At 41.1% G+C, this 17,500-nt stretch overlaps 2 protein-coding genes across 3 annotated transcripts in view; both read left to right on the top strand.

Moving 5' to 3' along the window:
- Positions 1-532: 532 nt before the first annotated feature.
- pdha1b (pyruvate dehydrogenase E1 subunit alpha 1b) lies at positions 533-8,058 on the top strand. Its single transcript, XM_079181632.1, has 13 exons — positions 533-665; positions 1,631-1,651; positions 2,170-2,322; positions 3,582-3,647; positions 3,773-3,946; positions 4,231-4,357; positions 4,600-4,691; positions 4,982-5,074; positions 5,158-5,313; positions 5,636-5,707; positions 5,915-5,982; positions 6,413-6,521; positions 7,595-8,058. Exons 1-13 carry the CDS (start codon positions 606-608, stop codon positions 7,757-7,759), a joined length of 1,356 nt encoding a protein of 451 aa, XP_079037758.1. The 5' UTR covers positions 533-605; the 3' UTR covers positions 7,760-8,058.
- A 2,139-nt stretch (positions 8,059-10,197) lies between these two features.
- The window catches only part of rps6ka3b (ribosomal protein S6 kinase, polypeptide 3b), a 39,086-nt gene continuing 31,783 nt past the window's right edge, over positions 10,198-17,500 (top strand). The window contains exons 1-2 of one of the 2 annotated variants that reach the window (XM_079181605.1): positions 10,198-10,593; positions 14,995-15,054. In XM_079181605.1, coding sequence (XP_079037731.1) covers positions 10,531-10,593; positions 14,995-15,054 — 123 coding nt within the window. In that variant the 5' untranslated portion in view covers positions 10,198-10,530. The remainder of the gene's footprint in view (positions 10,594-14,994; positions 15,055-17,500) is intronic. The other variant, XM_079181604.1, reaches the window with a different exon arrangement.

Genomic DNA, 17,500 nt, shown 5'->3' with positions numbered 1-17,500 from the left:
TCTCAGTTGTATTATGATAAAGTATCAGCATACATACAGCAAAGTCCACTGAAAAGTTTATTTAATTGTTTTAATAAAGAAGGTGCTTATATGTAATGATTTATCTTTGTATATTACTGCAGTTTGGTTTCCATCATTTTCACAAATCTAAAGACAAACCTTGTAGTTTAAAAAGTACATTTTTAAAATGTCCTGCTTTGTTAAATGAATTAGAACTTTACATTAAAACTGTTGAATCTTCTGTAAGTTCTAATCATTTAAAATGTGTTAATTAGTCAATTAAATTAACAATACACAGGTGTTCCCTCTTTGTATCTTCATTACTGTTTTAATAATTGGCACGGACTATTTCCTTTTACAATTTTTTTTTAAATCAATGTTTGGGTTTTTAGAGGTTTAAATAAAAAACTGATTTTGGTATTAAATTAAATTCTAAATCGCGTTTTCCGTGCCTCTATATATACCTCTAGGAACCAATATTCCACGCTAGTCAGTGTTCCACCCGGCGTCGTTTCTCACACGGACACTAACACAGAAGTAGCACTTTAGTAGCGACTAACATCCGCTGTTCTAATCCTTTAAGAGCCGGGTCCTCGTTCAGTAGCATGAAGAACATGTTGACCATTATCTCTAACGCTGTTTGTAGGATCACTGGCAGGAATGTGGTGAGTGGGTTTTGGGTCAATGTTGAGTTTGTGCTCGTTTCTTAGCTGATGCTAACAGCTAGCTAGCTTTGGCTTTGTTTGGCTGGTTGGAGCTGACCTTGTGAGCATGTTAGCATGTTAGCATCAGCGGCTAGTTTGACTCTTTCTTCACATTCTGCATGCTGTGGTCGTGTCTCTCTTTTACTTTTCTGTCTCTACAGTTCATCTTTAATTAATTGAAGACTATTTAGTCTGTGGTTTGTCTTCCTCGAGCAGCTTTATTGATTTAAGATGCACTGGTGTGATTAGTTTAAACTTTAACCAATTAAAGGCTAAATTTAGCTTCCACTACTTAGCATTAGTGGAGGAAGTAACGTTACCCAGTTACTTTACTTAAGTAAAAGTATCAATACCATAGTATAGAAGTACTGTTACAAATACAATTCTTTATATGTTAACTATAAGAAGCAATACCACAGTGTAAAAGTATCGGTGTAGAAATACTCTTACAAGTAAAAGTACATTAGCATCAAAACACTGTATACTTGAAGTACAAACATTAGTACTTTATCGTGAAGAATTTCATCTTCACATGTTTCTAGAGAGACTTCAAAATGTGCAGAACAATAACTTAATAACTTTTAGCTCGTTTTTTAGTCGCTCTCGTGAGCTTGTATCGTCGTGACTGCATGTTGTTGGTTCAGTGGCGACAGGGGTCCTACAGTCATCCATCAGCTCTGATTCAGGTTTTATAAATTATGCAAATAAGCACCGAAAGATGATCAAACTGATCCTAAAAACAAACGTGTGCCTGTAGGAACTCTGTTGTTTTTATGACTTTGGGTTGAAAGAGCCGAACTCTTGCTTTCGCTCTCTCCCTCCGACTCACTCACTCACTCTCTCTCACACACACACACACACACAACAATCTATTCATGTCTTGCTTCTCTCCCTCCTCCCCCCCCCCCCTCCCTCCTGAACCCTAGGGAGCCCAAACAGTGTCCGAGGTAAGCAGCTCGTTGCTCTGCTGATGTTTGTATGCAGTGAGTTTTTAAAGTTATTGATGCAATAGTTTAGTAACTAACTGATGGTCAAAATGTCCAAGACTTTAGTAACGTCTATGAGATGTCGTTTTCTAACTTCTTAAGAAGAAACACCAACGTGTCTCAGAATAAATCCGTGTTTTCTTGTTCTTTTGGAACCAGTTAGTTTTATTTAAGATTTGAGTAAAATACAACAAAGATATCAAGTTTTCAATCGTATAAAACAGAAGAGCAGGTAATGTTTAGGTTATACATCGTATTTTAAGGTCAGTTTTTTGGTGATATAATGTGTAACATATTTAAAATGTGCCAATTAAAGAATATCCGGTGAAGTGTAGACACTGTTGGGCCAGACTCTGTGTGTTCTGCTTGTTTTAGCCTCCAGAGGCGTGTGTGTGTGCGCGTGCTGTTGTCGCCTGTAGACCCTGAACGCCTCCTCTGGCTGTGCTCTGGTCTGATTGGTTGGCTCCTGTGTTCCCCAGTTGCTGGTTGACCTGTCAGAGTACGTCAGTGTAACCTCTCCGGCGGCGCCCGCCTTGGCTCAGACCCGGCGGCAACCACCCAAACCACCACCAGTCAGCACTAGAGCGTTAGCTAGCGCCCAGACCGAGCAGCCAGACCAGCTGGACGGACCAGTAAGAGCACTGGGAGCCTCCGGGATCACTAACAGGGGCGGGAATCCTAACGTCTGTCTGACGTCCAGAAGTAAAGAGAACGAACCTCTCACCTGCTGGCGTCATGCTTCTAGTTCTGGGTCTTTGTTTTTGTTTCTCTGATAAATCCATAAAGTCACTGAAGTGTTAAAGAAGGAAAATCTCTATCATTTTATGGATTTTTAACACACTGCTACTAACAGTTATTCAATTCCTGAGGGCCGTCTTTCAATCAGAGGGTTGGTGGTTCAAACCCTGGCTCTGGCACCACTACTTGCAAGTTGATGTGTCCTTGAGCAAGACACTTAACCCCCGTAGCTGTGCCTACGGTATGATAGCATCTAAAATGTAAGTCGCTTTGGATAAAAGCGTCAGCTAAATGACTGTAGTGTAATGTAATGTCTATAGAAATAAATCACACCGTCCCTGAGCTCACACTAATGTTTTCAAATGCCCCAAAAGATCAAATGTACAAAAATATATAAAGCTGCAAAACCCAAAAACTGTAATCGGAGAATATTTGGCACATTTGCTCGATTAACTGTTCCATTGTAATTTATACTAAAACCCACTATTAGGATTTCTTTGTTTTGCTTCAAGTGAAGCGACGAGAGAATGAACTTTTATTTAACGCCAAGAATAAGAAGAAATCTCACCATAATCATTTTAATGTCTTTCAATGAGAATAATTGTCATTCCCTCTAATATCACAAAATAATCACATTTTAGATATTTCCTCTTTTTGGTCCTAAATTAGTTTTCTGGCCTAAAATTGTAAATTTCTTCTGTTAGTTTAACTAAAATGTGTTCAGAATAAAACTAATGTTGCAAATAATTTCCTCATAATAATCTAAACTACCTACAAATATAAAATGTCTTTTTCCATCAAATCTTCAGTTTCTATTTTAATAATTTATTGAGCAGAGCAGTGATGTTAAATAAAATACTTTTGTTATTATTGTTTTAAACCCAGAGCCAGTTTTTGGTTTGAAAGATTCGGCTGCTGTTCTCCCACCCTGTTACTGACCCCCCCCCCCCCCCCCCCCCCCCCCCCCCCCCCCCCCGTCACAGACCGCTGTAGTAGTCCAGTCCAGCACGAACCACCAGACCCCCAAACACTGACCCTGGACCTGCTGTGAAGAGGAGGGCAGCCTTCGTCTGTGTGGAAGACCTGTGTTCTCTCTGTGCTTCATGTTTGTGTGTTTTTGATGTTTAATGTGTTTTTATTATTTATGTTTTAGGGTGCCAGAGTCGTGGTTTCTCGCTCCTTCGCCGACTTCACCTCACAGGCGACCTTTGACATCAAGGTGAGTGGAAACGGCTCTGAAAGTAGTTTTTAATGCACTAAACGTGTGATGAACAGAAACTCTACAGAATCGGCTGCATCAACAGGTCCATTCTCTAAACCATAGAATATATTTGTGTGTGGTAGAAATGCGACGTGCACCGTCTGGAGGAGGGGCCTCCGGTGCAGGCGGAGCTGACCCGGGATCAGGGTCTGCAGTATTACCGCGTCATGCAGACCGTGAGGCGCATGGAGCTCAAAGCTGATCAGCTCTACAAGCAGAAGATCATCAGAGGCTTCTGTCACCTGTATGACGGACAGGTGACCCCGACGGCAAACAACGACATGATTTAAACGCGTTTAATCGTTCTGACCGCTGGGGAAAAGATACGAGAATCACATTCTTACTTATATTTTACTTCCTTCATAAAACCTTTTATTTACCAGAACAGTCTTTGGGACAGAATAAAACATTTAACTGTCCATTAAATCTATCTTTTTATTTAGTGTTTGTAGCGGTGCAGTTCCACTTATCGTTTTATTTTGTGATTTGATCCCTGGCTCTTCTACCCGCCCGTCCTCATGCTCTTCTTCTTCTTCTACAGGAAGCGTGTGCCGTCGGCATCGAGGCCGCCATCAACCCCTCGGATCACCTGATCACCGCCTACCGCGCCCACGGCTACACGTACACCCGCGGGATCTCCGTCAAAGAGATCCTGGCCGAGCTCACGGGTGAGAGGTTTAACATCGAAAGACTGTGAGGAGAAATTGTACCTTATTTGTGTAGTTAATATTATTCTATTTCATTGTGTATATATTGTGCATTTTTATACATTTTGTACTCTTATTTTTATTTACCTGTACCATAAATGCTGCTGCTGTGAGAAAATCCACCTTGCGGGATTAATAAAGTATCTATCTATTTATTATAATTTATTTTAACCATCACTTCTCTCGTGTTCACTCCTCCTCAGGTCGTAAAGGGGGCGTGGCCAAAGGAAAGGGGGGTTCGATGCACATGTATGCTCCACATTTCTACGGAGGAAACGGCATCGTGGGCGCGCAGGTACACACATCTACAGACATGTTTAATATAATATTCATTAAGAGAACATTAAATGGACAGTAGTGATGTGTATGAGGTTCTACTACAGTAGATCAATGTTCTGCTGTGGACGTATTTTAGACTCCTAACAGAATCTATATCACTTTAAGTGATCGCTGTTATCTTCCACCAGACTGTGTTCATTAAAACAGTATTCGACCTCTGAGAACACAGAGTTGCTGCTCCACTGCTGCCTCCTTTAGTTAGTTGTTGAGACTTTGGTGTAAAGTGAAACTCTGTTCATTGTTCAGGTTCCTCTGGGAGCCGGCATTGCTCTGGCCTGCCAGTACCAAGGCAACAACCAGGTGTGCGTCTCCCTCTACGGAGACGGGGCGGCCAATCAGGTAAACACCCCGCCCACTTCTTAAAACATCCCACAATCCCATCATACGAGTACTTTAACCCTCCTCCCCTCTGATCCCACCAGGGCCAGCTGTTTGAGTCCTTCAACATGGCCGCCCTGTGGAAGCTGCCGTGCATCTTTGTCTGCGAGAACAACAAGTACGGCATGGGCACGTCGGTGGAGAGGGCTTCAGCCAGCACCGACTACTACAAGAGAGGAGACTACATACCAGGAATCAGAGTGAGTCGCACGCACGCACGCACGCACGCACGCACGCAGGTCTTGGGCGGTAGCTGCAGTGTGTCTGTTGGACCGTACGCTGCAGCTGGCCTGTATGAACCCAGACTACAACAGGAGGAGGCTCGACCTCCGTCCTGGCAGTTGCAGGTGTGAACATCCATACAGCTGTCTGATGCTCATGTATGATACTGCAAACAAACAAACGGAAGTAAAAGTACTAACACTGCACGGTTACATCTGATAGTTGTGGATAATCTGCATCACATTCTGTAAGAACTCTGAACAGAGCGGGTTTTTCTGACCGTGCGTCCTTGTCTCCTAGGTGGATGGGATGGACGTCCTGTGTGTCAGAGAGGCCACCAGGTTTGCTGCAGACCACTGCAGGTCTGGGAAGGTGAGCTGGTGGAGATCTCAGCGATGAACTAAACCCAAAGTTCTTCTTTTTATTTCTCTGGTTTAACTTATCTCACGATCCGTCTCTGATCGCGTGAATTCATGTTTTCAAAGCTTTGACGCGTCTCTCCAACCCTGAGAGATGAAGCTGTTCTTTAGTGTAAAGATGGCCGCTGGCTGTGAGAGACAACTTGTTGTGTGTTTTCAGGGTCCAATCATAATGGAGCTGCAGACCTACCGTTACCATGGACACAGCATGAGTGACCCAGGTGTCAGGTGATGACGTCATCCTGTTAACTCTCTTTTCTCTGGTTCCTCACTTTAATTCACATCCGGTTCAACTGAGACCAGAGTTTATTTTAAATATATTTCTAAAAATAAAAACTTTATGAGATGAGCTTTTATTGATTAATAAATAGAGAAAATAAAATGTATCAATAAGGGGTTTAAAAAAAAAAAAGGTGTGTGTGTGTGTGTGTGTGTGTGTGTGTGTGTGTGTGTGTGTGTGTGTGTGTGTGTGTGTGTGTGTGTGTGTGTGTGTGTGTGTGTGTGTGTGTGTGTGTGTGTGTGTGTGTGTGTGCGCTTTTTTACGATCTCGGATCAGAAATCATCTGTTAACTATTAAACGCTCATGTTAGTTTGGTAACTTCCTGTTCATGAAGGGAAGTTTGGGTTTGTTCTGACTGTATGGTGTCACTTCCTGTAGCTACCGCACGCGGGACGAGATCCAGGAAGTGCGCAGTAAGAGCGACCCCATCACCATGCTGAAGGAGCGCATGCTCAGCAACAACATGGCGTCAGTGGAGGAGTTCAAGGTACACACACACACACCTCTCTCTCTGCAGTCTGTTTTAAAAGGCATCAGTCACTGAGCTTTCACAGCTGGTCTTTTCTTCTTCTATGATTTTATTTAGATTTTGAAATAGATAAAATAGACCCTCGATTTTAACGAAAAGCCAGAACAACAAAACAGAGGACACACACACACACACACACACACACACACACACACACACACACACACACACCCCAAACTAACCAGCTTCAGTAGTCGTATCTTCAGTTATGATCAACGGAAAATATATACTCTCATTCACCAAACAACTGAATACTGTTCATCTCTAGGCGCTAAGATGGCTACTTGGTAGGCTACTTGGGAGGCTACTTGGGAGGCTACTTGGGAGGCTACTTAGATCGACACAGGAGGATAAACGATGGACAAAACAGTGGATTTCCAACGCTGTTCTCACCTTATCTCCTTGGTGGCGTTATTGTCCTACATTCTAACAAAAACACAGGAAAACAAACTGCTGTTTTTAAGCCCTCTTGCAGTAAAACTTTAACTTTTTACCCTGAAACCTCAGATGTGCATTCACTGGTGCTCTGGCAGACAGGAAGTGGAACATGACTGGTGTAACACAACCTCTAATATTGTGTAACGATGTACGACGTCATAGAAAAGAAACTTTACTTTGTTTATGTATTCTAGACGTGGAGATGAACGTCTGATTTAATCTCTTTTCATAATCTGCTACATAAGTACATTTGTCAGGTCACTAATAGATGATCTGATGTACGATTGTAAGCGAAAACGTTTGATGCGTCGTGTTCTTGAGGAAAGTTGTCGGAAACGCTGAACCACAATATGAATATCTGATCTTTTGGGGGATGTTTTTGAAAGATGCAGAACTTTGGCTGTGGATTCTCTCACCACTAAAGTTTTCATACTTTAATCACAATCAGTAGATCAATTTAAAAAGCTCAGCCAGCTAGAAATAAATTAGTTTGCCCACTTTTGTTTTCTTGCTCTTATATATGCTCTTTTGTCTTTTTTATAATCTGTTGCGTATGTATACAGCCTATAATAAGAGCTTCCCTGTCCCGTCAGGAAATGGACGTAGCGATCCGTAAGGAGGTAGAGGAGGCGACTCAGTTCGCCACATCGGACCCAGAGCCGCCGCTGGAGGAGCTCTGCAACCACATCTTCAGCAACGACTCGCCGCTGGAGGTCCGCGGGACCAACGCCTGGGTCAACCTCAAGTCTGTCAGCTAGACGCACACGCACACGCACTCCTCACGGTAGTAAAGGAAAGCCCCTTCAGCTGCACCGACTCTCTGACCTTTAACAGAAATAACATTCAGCGCCTCCTTCCTTTTAATTTTTGGATCATTCTGCAACGTCATGGGACCTGAAACCTGTCAGTGTTTGTTTGTTTATAGTTTTATATAGAAATATATTTGTTTGGATGTTGTACTGTCATCATAAAGCCACGGTGTGTTTGCTGCTGCTAGAGATCTGTGTTGTCTGAGGAGTCTCCAGAGTGCTGTGTGTACACTATATATATATATATATATATATATATATATATATATATATATATATATATATATATATATATATATATATATATATATATATTTATATTTCATATTCATTCAGGGCTGCTTGTTATACGCACAACTTGTGTTTCCTCTTTGTTCCAACATGGCGTCTGTTTTAAATTCCTCTTTTTAGGATCATTCCAAGCTTCTTTTAAATGTTCCTAAAATTCAGATTCTGCTCCAAGAAACCAGCAGCAACAAAACAAACTGATGAATATTCTGATTTCAGTCACTTTGTTTAGTGAAAATGTTTATTTAAGAGACGGCAGGAAAGGATTCACAATGTCTGTCTGCAGCTCAAACATACATAAATACATTTACTCAAGTCGTGTACTAAAGGACAATTCTGAGCGACTTAAGTAATCCTGTTACTTTATATGGAAATATTGTTTGTATTCTTTGATACAAAATATGATAAAAATACAGACTAGGCTACATGAAATATAAATATATATTATTCTAAAATGGGCCGTCCTGCTTACTGAGTCCTTTAGTAAAAGTATATTTTGATGCCGATACTTTCTGTAGCTTTACTTAAGCATAAGTATAAATACTCTGACAAATACAAGTCCTGCATTCAAAACTTTACTGAAGTAAAAGATCAGAGTACTTGCTGATAAGCTGCATATTTGTACGTGTATTTATTTAGAGTTATAAGAGGATTTGTGATTATTAAGATGAAGTAAATATTTAACTTTCAGTCAATGTTTTATCCAGAAGTACTGAAGAGAAAATACTTTTCCATCCAGTGTCACTGAAGTACTTGAACTTTCCAAATACTCTCTTCCTGCCTGACTGCAGAAGAGAGGGAAAGTTAAATAATAAGTTTAAGTGTGAAGACACTAAAGTTTGAGGAGAATAATTCTCCTCTGCTGGAGGATGAATGCACTAAAATCTATTTTACAGTTTATTCTAGAGGTTTAAGATTTATTTATGATGTATAACTCGTGTGTGAGGGTTTTAAGCAGACGTCTTTACTGAACCTGTTCAGATAAAAAGCTTTACTTCATTTGTGTGTTTGTTGAATGGAGAGACTGTAAAATAAATTCATGAAGATTAATACTGTTTGAGTCTTTTCTTTACCTGATACTTTATACTTCTAGAACACTACATCTGGGGTAAATATTGTACTTTTTACTGTACTACATCTTTTACATAAATACTTTTACTACATTTTACTGACTATACTGATGTACTTTTACTGAAGGAAATTCTAACTGTAACTGAGTATTTTAACTGTGTGGTATTATAGCTTAAACTTTAGTAATTTGAATACTTCCTCCGATGACCACTAGATGTCGCTACCAGGCTGTAAACTATTCCACTATTTATCTACAGTCATGACAACCAAACATTACAGTTGATCAAATAAAAGTGTTGCTGATCATCTATTGGCAGTGAAAGAAAAGAGTTACTCTGAATAAAATGTACCACGATAATTACGCTCAAATATATAAACTGGAGCCAGAACATGAAGTGCTTTTAAAGTAACAAGTAGAATTTTAAAATCTATTCTATCAAATGTGATGTGAAATAGTGCTGAATACCATGAAGGTGCAAAGCAGTACTTCTTATGATAAAGTTCAGTCGTAAATTGAATATGTTATTACTCTGTTGTTCAAACAGCATTACATTCAGTGAAGAGCGCATTATGACTTGTTTAGGACCCAAAACTCAAAGTTCAGGACTTTGGACTTTACTCAGGACTTGTCAGTCTTGACTATATATTAATTGATTAATTAATTAATATTTATATAAATATATATATGTATATATAAATATTTATTTAAAAAATATATATATATATTAATATAAATTCAGAATATATATATATATATAAATTCAGAATATACATATATATATTAATATAAATTCTGAATATATATATATATTAATATAAATTCAGAATATGCCAAAGTTGACTTCGCTTCTCTTGTTATCTAAAGGAAGCCGCCTACTGACGTGACGCAGGCGTGACGCAGCGGTCTGACGGACAGGTAAGCCGACACCGGCCGCCATATTGGGAAACAACGGAAGTGTGTGTGTGAGAGTGTGTGTGTGAGTGAGAGAGAGAGGGTGAGTGTGTGTGTGTTTGCGTGTGTGTGCGTTGAGTCAATCAGTTTCCGTCCTCTCTCTCTCATGTCTGTCTCTCCGGAGGAAGGGGCGGTCTCAGCGCCGCTGCAGATCCGGAATTAGAAGGTGTTCGCTCGGCTCGGCTCTGCTCGGTCGTTCGGCGGAGAGCTCCGCGAACGGTTCGGTTCCACAGGAAATACAAAAAACCTTTCGTTAAAAAAAGGTGGACAAGGACAGAGGAAAGGAAGGAAGAAGGAAAGGAAGAAGTGTCGACCGAGGGGAGGTGACGGAGAACCGGTGGCAGAAAACAGGAATTAAAGAAGAAGAAGAAGAAAGAGAGGAAAAAGTAGAAAGCTCAGGGAGGACAAGATGCCTCTGGCTCAGTTGGCGGATCCCTGGCAGAAGATGGCTCTGGGAGGGGGGACCGGAGAGGTGAGACCTTTATTCATACACACTCTGTCTGTCTGTCTGTCCTCCTGTCTCACTGACCAGAGAGGTGAGACCTTTATTCATACACACTCTGTCTGTCTGTCCTCCTGTCTCACTGACCAGAGAGGTGAGACTTTTATTCATACACACTCTGTCTGTCTGTCTGTCTGTCCTCCTGTCTCACTGACCAGAGAGGTGAGACTTTTATTCATACACACTCTGTCTGTCTGTCCTCCTGTCTCACTGACCAGAGAGGTGAGACCTTTATTCATACACACTCTGTCTGTCTGTCTGTCTGTCCTCCTGTCTCTCTGACCAGAGAGGTGAGACCTCCATTTAGAAACAACAGGAGTGAGTTATGATCTCCAGGTAAACTCAGTTAAAGACATTAAAAGGTGCTTAAAATACATAATTAAATAATAAACACAGATTACTTTTGAAAATGAAAGTACATGCTTGTATGTGACATATTTTATTGTCTTGTTTTCTCTGACAAACCATCTAAAACCCCAAGGTATGCAAATCCTCACAACATGAAGGAGCATGTGGAGAAACATGACATCACTCTTGATTGAGGATCTATTTTATGTGTCTAGACTCATTGTTTCAGCTCTATGATATTAATGTGACAATAAGAGCACAAATGCTGCATAACTTCAATAAAAACAAGTTATTACAAAGTCACCAAGGTCACTTCTAGCTTTACTTGTTTGCTGTAAAGTTAAAGTTTGGCGAGATTGAACCAAAACCGTGTGTGTGTGTGTGTGTGTGTGTGTGTGTGTGTGTGTGTGTGTTTCCAGGTCTGTCTTCCTACAAGTTTTTGAATCTTGATAAAAGAAGCAGGAGGCGGAGCCACAGCGACTGCATGATTCAGGAAGAGCTTACGTCTATGTGTGTGTGTGTGTGTGTCCACTTCCTGTATGAGGTGTCACAAGGGTTGCATGGAGAAATGTCTGTGTGTGTGTGTGTGTCACTCTGCAGGCTCTGTAATAATGGAGCTCTGAGTCACTGTGCTTCTCTTCGGTCTCACCTCTCGAACAAGCTCGTACCTGCTCGTACCTTTTTCCCACGCGGCCTGTTTTTCACCTCACTCTCCTGCTGATGCTCACGTCAATGGAGCTCACCTTTAACCCCCCCCCCCCACCCCCTTGTGTAACACCTTCACGTCTCTCGAAGCGATGTGTGTGCCGTAAGCCTTTTTTTTTTTCTAGGCCACCACACGACAAAAACCACACATAAAGCAGTCAGCGGTTGGAGTTGTGGAATGAACAAGAGATGCTTCTGTGTGATTCTTTTTGCCCTGAAGACAAGTTGACAAAGAGAGGGGCGGAGAACAAAGATGGCTGCAGTGCTGAATATGCACTCTGCAGGCCTAAATGTTTTCTGAAGGAAGTGCATTAGAAATGGCAACATGGCCTAAATAACCTGTAGGGCAGCAGCTGATATGTGTGTGTAACACACATAGTTTCCAGAGCATTGAAAGAGCTTCCCTCATCCAACCGACCGTTGATATTCAGCTTCTCCTCACAGTGACCTCAACGTCACTAGTGGATCATTAACGTTATCACCAACACATTTGTGTGGATTTCTCTGCGTAGTTTGAGGTCAGAACGAGCTGAAACAAGTCTTTAAGTAATGGATTCATCAATGAAATGAATCAACTGAAACTGCACGTATTTAGATCATTTATTTCTATTGTTGCCAATCACAGCTTCTGAAATGTGAAGATCTCTTTGGACGAAACAAACAATTTGTAAACGTCAACTTGGACCTTTTTGTGACATTTTGATTAATCAATTAATCCACATAAATATCCAGCAAATGAATCCATAATGAAATCATTTAGTTCTTTCGGAATGAGGATAACGTCTCTTTACAGGAACACCTTTCTGGCTCCACTGTGGCTGAATGTTGGCATCAATCTCCCAATTTGAGTTTAATTCGATTCTTGAAGAAGTAGAAGTTACATTTGATAAATCACAATGATGAATAAATATGGAAATGCTGTAATGCATCTATTATAAACAAGGTTCTATGTCGCATTCAATGTCCTCTTAATATACAGAAAGAGATAAATATGTTCCTTTAATGTCCCACGATGTACACAATAAATATAAACATGGGTATAAAAGTACACTGACGTAAAGAAACAGTGAGTATTACTTTAACATCGTGAAAATAACAGATGAGACGTTTGACGTGGTTCATGTGATGAGATCGTCCTCTAGAAAACTACAACCGAGATGAGCTCGTTCTGCTGCAGCCCTTCAGCTCTGCAGACGTTCTGCGTATTGATATCGTGTTGCAGTGCTGGCTGATAACGCTTATTAATAAACGCCTGTGAACGCAGGAGGCGTGCGCGATCCGATGTCGTCGTGCTGCAGACACAATGCGGTCCGTACTCCAGCAGCAGGAGGCTTTCAAACAGAGCTGAGAGGCAAGAAACGCGGGAAGTTAGTTAATGTAATAAAGGTGCTTTACAACCAGTCGTAACTGAGTCCGTGTGATCATATAGACAGGATGAACTCTCTCTGTCTGAGGATCTCATTACTCCTGATGTCTACGCTAATAAACCAGAGGAGACACTCCTTACACCTGCACGACACCTGAGAATCATCACGTCTTTAAGTCTTCTTCAGTGTCAAAGTCGTCCGTGTGTACACTGCAAATAACAGCTGATAATGGCTCATTCAGCGTACTTTTAATGGGGCCAATTTGTCCAAAATATGGCCAAAAAGTTGGTACCTACAGCCAATTACCTGACTCCAATGCAGCTTTATACTTCCTGTTTACATCCCCCAGAAGCACCCGCAGTAAGTGAAGATTAGTTTCAAAACTCAAAGCGTGATCATCCTCTGAAATCAAAGTCAGACAAAGTATTACAGTAGTGTCTGCTCCTTATTTTCCTCGAAAGCCGCGTTCACCAAACATAGATTACATACAAAGTCTATGACACGCTCCTCTGTCTATTCCTGAACAGATGTTTACATTCAGTCGAAGTCTTTCGGAAATATTTAGATAAAAAGTCGAGGATTTAAAAGTGTGCGCTGGGTCGACGAGGTCGTTTGTGTCGTCAAGAGACAAACTGAACATTTTATAATCAGACTCTGTCCTCTCAGTCACCTTCCACCTCTTCATCTCTCTAACTATAATCTCTCTCTCTCTCTCGCTCTCTCTCTCTCTCTCACTTATCCTCCCTGTGCTGCACTTACCGGTAAAGTGAATAATCATCATAGTCTCTTGTTATTGTTGTGGTGGTGGTGTATCGGTGTCTGAATCACAGCTGTTGTTGAGGACAGCAGAGCGGCTGATAATCCTCCTTACGTAAAGTCGACTCCTATCTTTTGACTTTCCTCTCGGCCGAGCAGACGAGGTAGAAGCGGTCAGAGTTTGGTGACCTTAATAAATAAACCTCCCGCTGTGACCGTCTGGAGACTTTCTCTCTTTATTTATTTATCTCATTCCTCCGTCACCGGCAGCAGGAGAGATGAGAGGGTTTCAAAATAAAAGACGCCTACTCATCGAGTTCTCCGTAGCTCAGAGTGAAACACAAAGCAGGAATGAAGCAGCAGAAGTGACAACATAATGAATGTCTTCATAGACGTACACTCTGGATTAATACACTTTAAATACACTATATACGGGCTGATATGATGTATGTTTGGAATAAAGCTCCTGATCAGAAGTAGGTTTATAGTCGGGTCGGTTTCACTAAAGTATTTACCTTTGTGTTCTGGTGCTAAATCTTTTATTTATTTAACCTTTATTTAGAGAAATAATCTCATTGAGTCTTATTCTAAAGAGAGACACACAGACACACACACAGAGACACACACACACAGACAGACACACACAGACAGACAGACAGACACACAGAGACAGACAGACAGACAGACAGACAGACACACACTTTTACAGTTTTCATAGTTTCTGTACCAACGTGCTCTGACAGCTCAGCATCTGTACAGATGTTGAGAGGATGTTAACACACAGTACGACACTTCTCTCTCCTCATTCACACCCATCACTATCCTCATTAACACGTTAGATATTTCATCTGTTTCATTGATGCTGGACTAGTTCTCTGCTGTAGCTTCACATTGAACATGTTTGTGCTTTTAATCGTCTCAGACAGAAAGTGACAAACATGTTAAAGCCGGTGTCTGTTAGTCAGTATAGTGTTGAGTCCTGGTGCAGACGTCTGGTTTTTAGTCTGAAGTCGTCATTGTTTGGTCGTGTAGCTCATGAAACACTCTCATGTATATCTTAGAACAGAAGAAGAGTTTCACAGCGACGTGTTTTCAGTTATCACGGCAGGTCAGACGTGTTTCAACCTGCAGCATCACGCCGCTGTGTGTCAGTGCTAATGTGTGTGTGTGTGTGTGTGTGTGTGTGTGATTACAGGATGCACATCACGATCCAGAGGACTTGGTGGGCGATGACGACTCGATGCCTCTCTGCACCGTAAGTCCTCCTTCTTCTTCTTCTTCTTCTTTAAGTGCTCGTCAAACAGAGACTCCAGACTGTGTTTGGAGGTTTTCTGTTAGTCTTTTCTGACATTTAGTGGAACTTGTTGTAAACACGACGAGCGCTGTTTGTACTGAAAACACTCTGAACTCACCGTGTGTGTGTGTGTGTGTGTGTGTGTGTGTGTGTGTGTGTGTGTGTGTGTGTGTGTGTGTGTGTGTGTGTGTGTGTGTGTGTGTGTGTGTGTGTGTGTGTGTGTGTGTGTGTGTGTGTGTGTGTGTTAGTTATTGACGAGCTCTTCCGGTCCTTTGCACATCCACACGTGTGTGTCCTTGTGTGTTGACGCACACACAGCTCTGATGATATGTATCCATGTTTTCTGACGCCTACTCCTGCAGGATAATTGCTGGTATGAAAGTGAACGCGGAGTGAGGCTCACTATTAAAAGTCATGAGTCATCTGAAAGCCCAAAACACAAATCCTCCCTCAGATTCCGCTCGCCTCGATATCACCGTTTATTTGTGATGTGATATTTTTGAGATGAGATGTTGTTATTTACTGTCGGCCTCTTCCTCTGTGTCCCACTTTATCTTATATCTTATTTCTGTGGATGCTTTAACTCGCTCACATTCTACGAGATACTTCTCAGATATTTCTGCAAACCTTGCCAGCTTGGATCCACTATGTTCTGATGTGCACTGGTGCACACTGGTGTCTTTTTGTCGTGCTACTGGTATCACTATGTGTCCATGTTATTTCCTATCCTTATGAGATCATTTCTCCTCATGTTAATGGTTGGGAATCACCGCTGTGGAGTGTTTAGTATCGAGCAGCCCAGAGTCAGAAGCCTGATGTCTCCACTTGAATAGAACAGATTCTTACTGAGATTAAAGGGTGTGTGTGTGTGTGTGTGTGTGTGTGTGTGTGTGTGTGTGTGTGTGTGTGTCGGCGGCAGGCAGGGCTGCTGCAAGCATCGATTTTTAAATGCAGAGGAGATGGCTTATGGATCTACTGTCTGAGAAGAGCTGAGCACTCATTACCTCACTCTCCAGAGTCTGCAACACACACACACACACACACACACACACACACATGCACGCACACACAAGCTCTAAGGCAGGAAACTAGATGTGAAAACAGTATAAACGTCACATCATATGTGTGTGAGGATGAATATATTAAAAAGCTGTTAATGAGTGAGTTTGACTTTTCCACTGGCTCAATTGAGTGGGAAACTGTGTGTGTGTGTGTGTGTTGTCTCAGGTTAAATTGGGTAATGAGGCGGCCTTCTCTCAGTGTCACGCTGCTTAAAGTCGTGTGTGTGTGTGTTGTCTCAGGTTGATGCTTTTCTTCTTCATGCGTGACAGTAAACTGAATATATTTAGACTTGGACTGTGTGGAGTCTTAACATGGTTCTCTATCTTCTGACCCTTTATAGACGGATGTGTAGAAAGATCGACACGATCATGAGGAGCAAAGAATAGAAATCTATTCTGGAAAATAATGAGCAGATTAATCAACAATGAAAATAGTCATCAGTTGCAGCCCTACAGGTCTTAAAACATGTCCTCGCAAAGATAGAAGTACAACAGCACACACACACACCTACATCACAGTCCCACTCAAGTCTGATGCTCTTTGTGCAACACACACAATAACACACACACAACATCAACATCATCATCATCATCACACACACACACACACACTCTGATGCCCCCAGTGAGGCATAAAACAGTTTTCAGACAGCGTTATGAACATCGCTGCTCTCTGAGGAGACCAACGAACATCTTCTGCCATCTGCTGTGTGTGTGTGTGTGTGTGTGTGTGTGTGTGTGTGTGTGTGTGTGTGTGTGTGTGTGTGTGTGTGTGTGTGTGTGTGTGTGTGTGTGTGTGTGTGTGTGTGTGTGTGTGTGTGTGTGTGTGTGTGTGTGTGTGAGAGTGTGTTGGACACAGTATCATGTTAGCAGCCAGGATGAGGTCACTCATTCACTGAGTGACTCTTCAACAGCAGCTTTACAGTTGATACATACACATATATATTTCTCTCATTGCAGATGTTGTTGGTTTCATTGTTGCTTCAGATGTTTTAATGAACTTATTTAACTTTTTTTGGAATACTTTAAGAATATCTTTTAGTTTAGTCCATAAAAGGTTAATAAGTTGATTTAGAGCTCCATGTGTTGACCAACAGTTGATACAAAATGATGTAAATACATTTAAAATATAAATGTTTATATATCATTTATTTATATAATTAAATATACATATATGTATCCATACATATTATATATTATATTATGATTTATATTAATATGTTATGATTGATTATTTATAAATAATTATACTATATATAAAAATACAAATATCAAATATTACTCTCTCATATTGCAATTTTTTACTTAAGTAACACTTCTTACCACTTCCAGCATCATGGATGTAG

The sequence above is a fragment of the Pholis gunnellus genome, assembly GCF_910591455.1.
Source record: "Pholis gunnellus genome assembly, chromosome: 20".
Lineage (NCBI taxonomy): Eukaryota > Metazoa > Chordata > Actinopteri > Perciformes > Pholidae > Pholis > Pholis gunnellus.
Note: the sequence above shows the minus strand (reverse complement) of the source record. Positions and strands in the feature narration are given on the sequence as shown.

Bases quoted from the DNA above. Each gene is read 5' to 3' on its own strand.
- pdha1b (XM_079181632.1), top strand. From the start codon at position 606: ATGAAGAACATGTTGACCATTATCTCTAACGCTGTTTGTAGGATCACT. The intron at 666-1,630 runs GTGAGTGGGTTT...CCTGAACCCTAG, and splicing joins GGATCACTGGCAGGAATGTG to GGAGCCCAAACAGTGTCCGA. The intron at 5,314-5,635 runs GTGAGTCGCACG...CTTGTCTCCTAG, and splicing joins ACTACATACCAGGAATCAGA to GTGGATGGGATGGACGTCCT.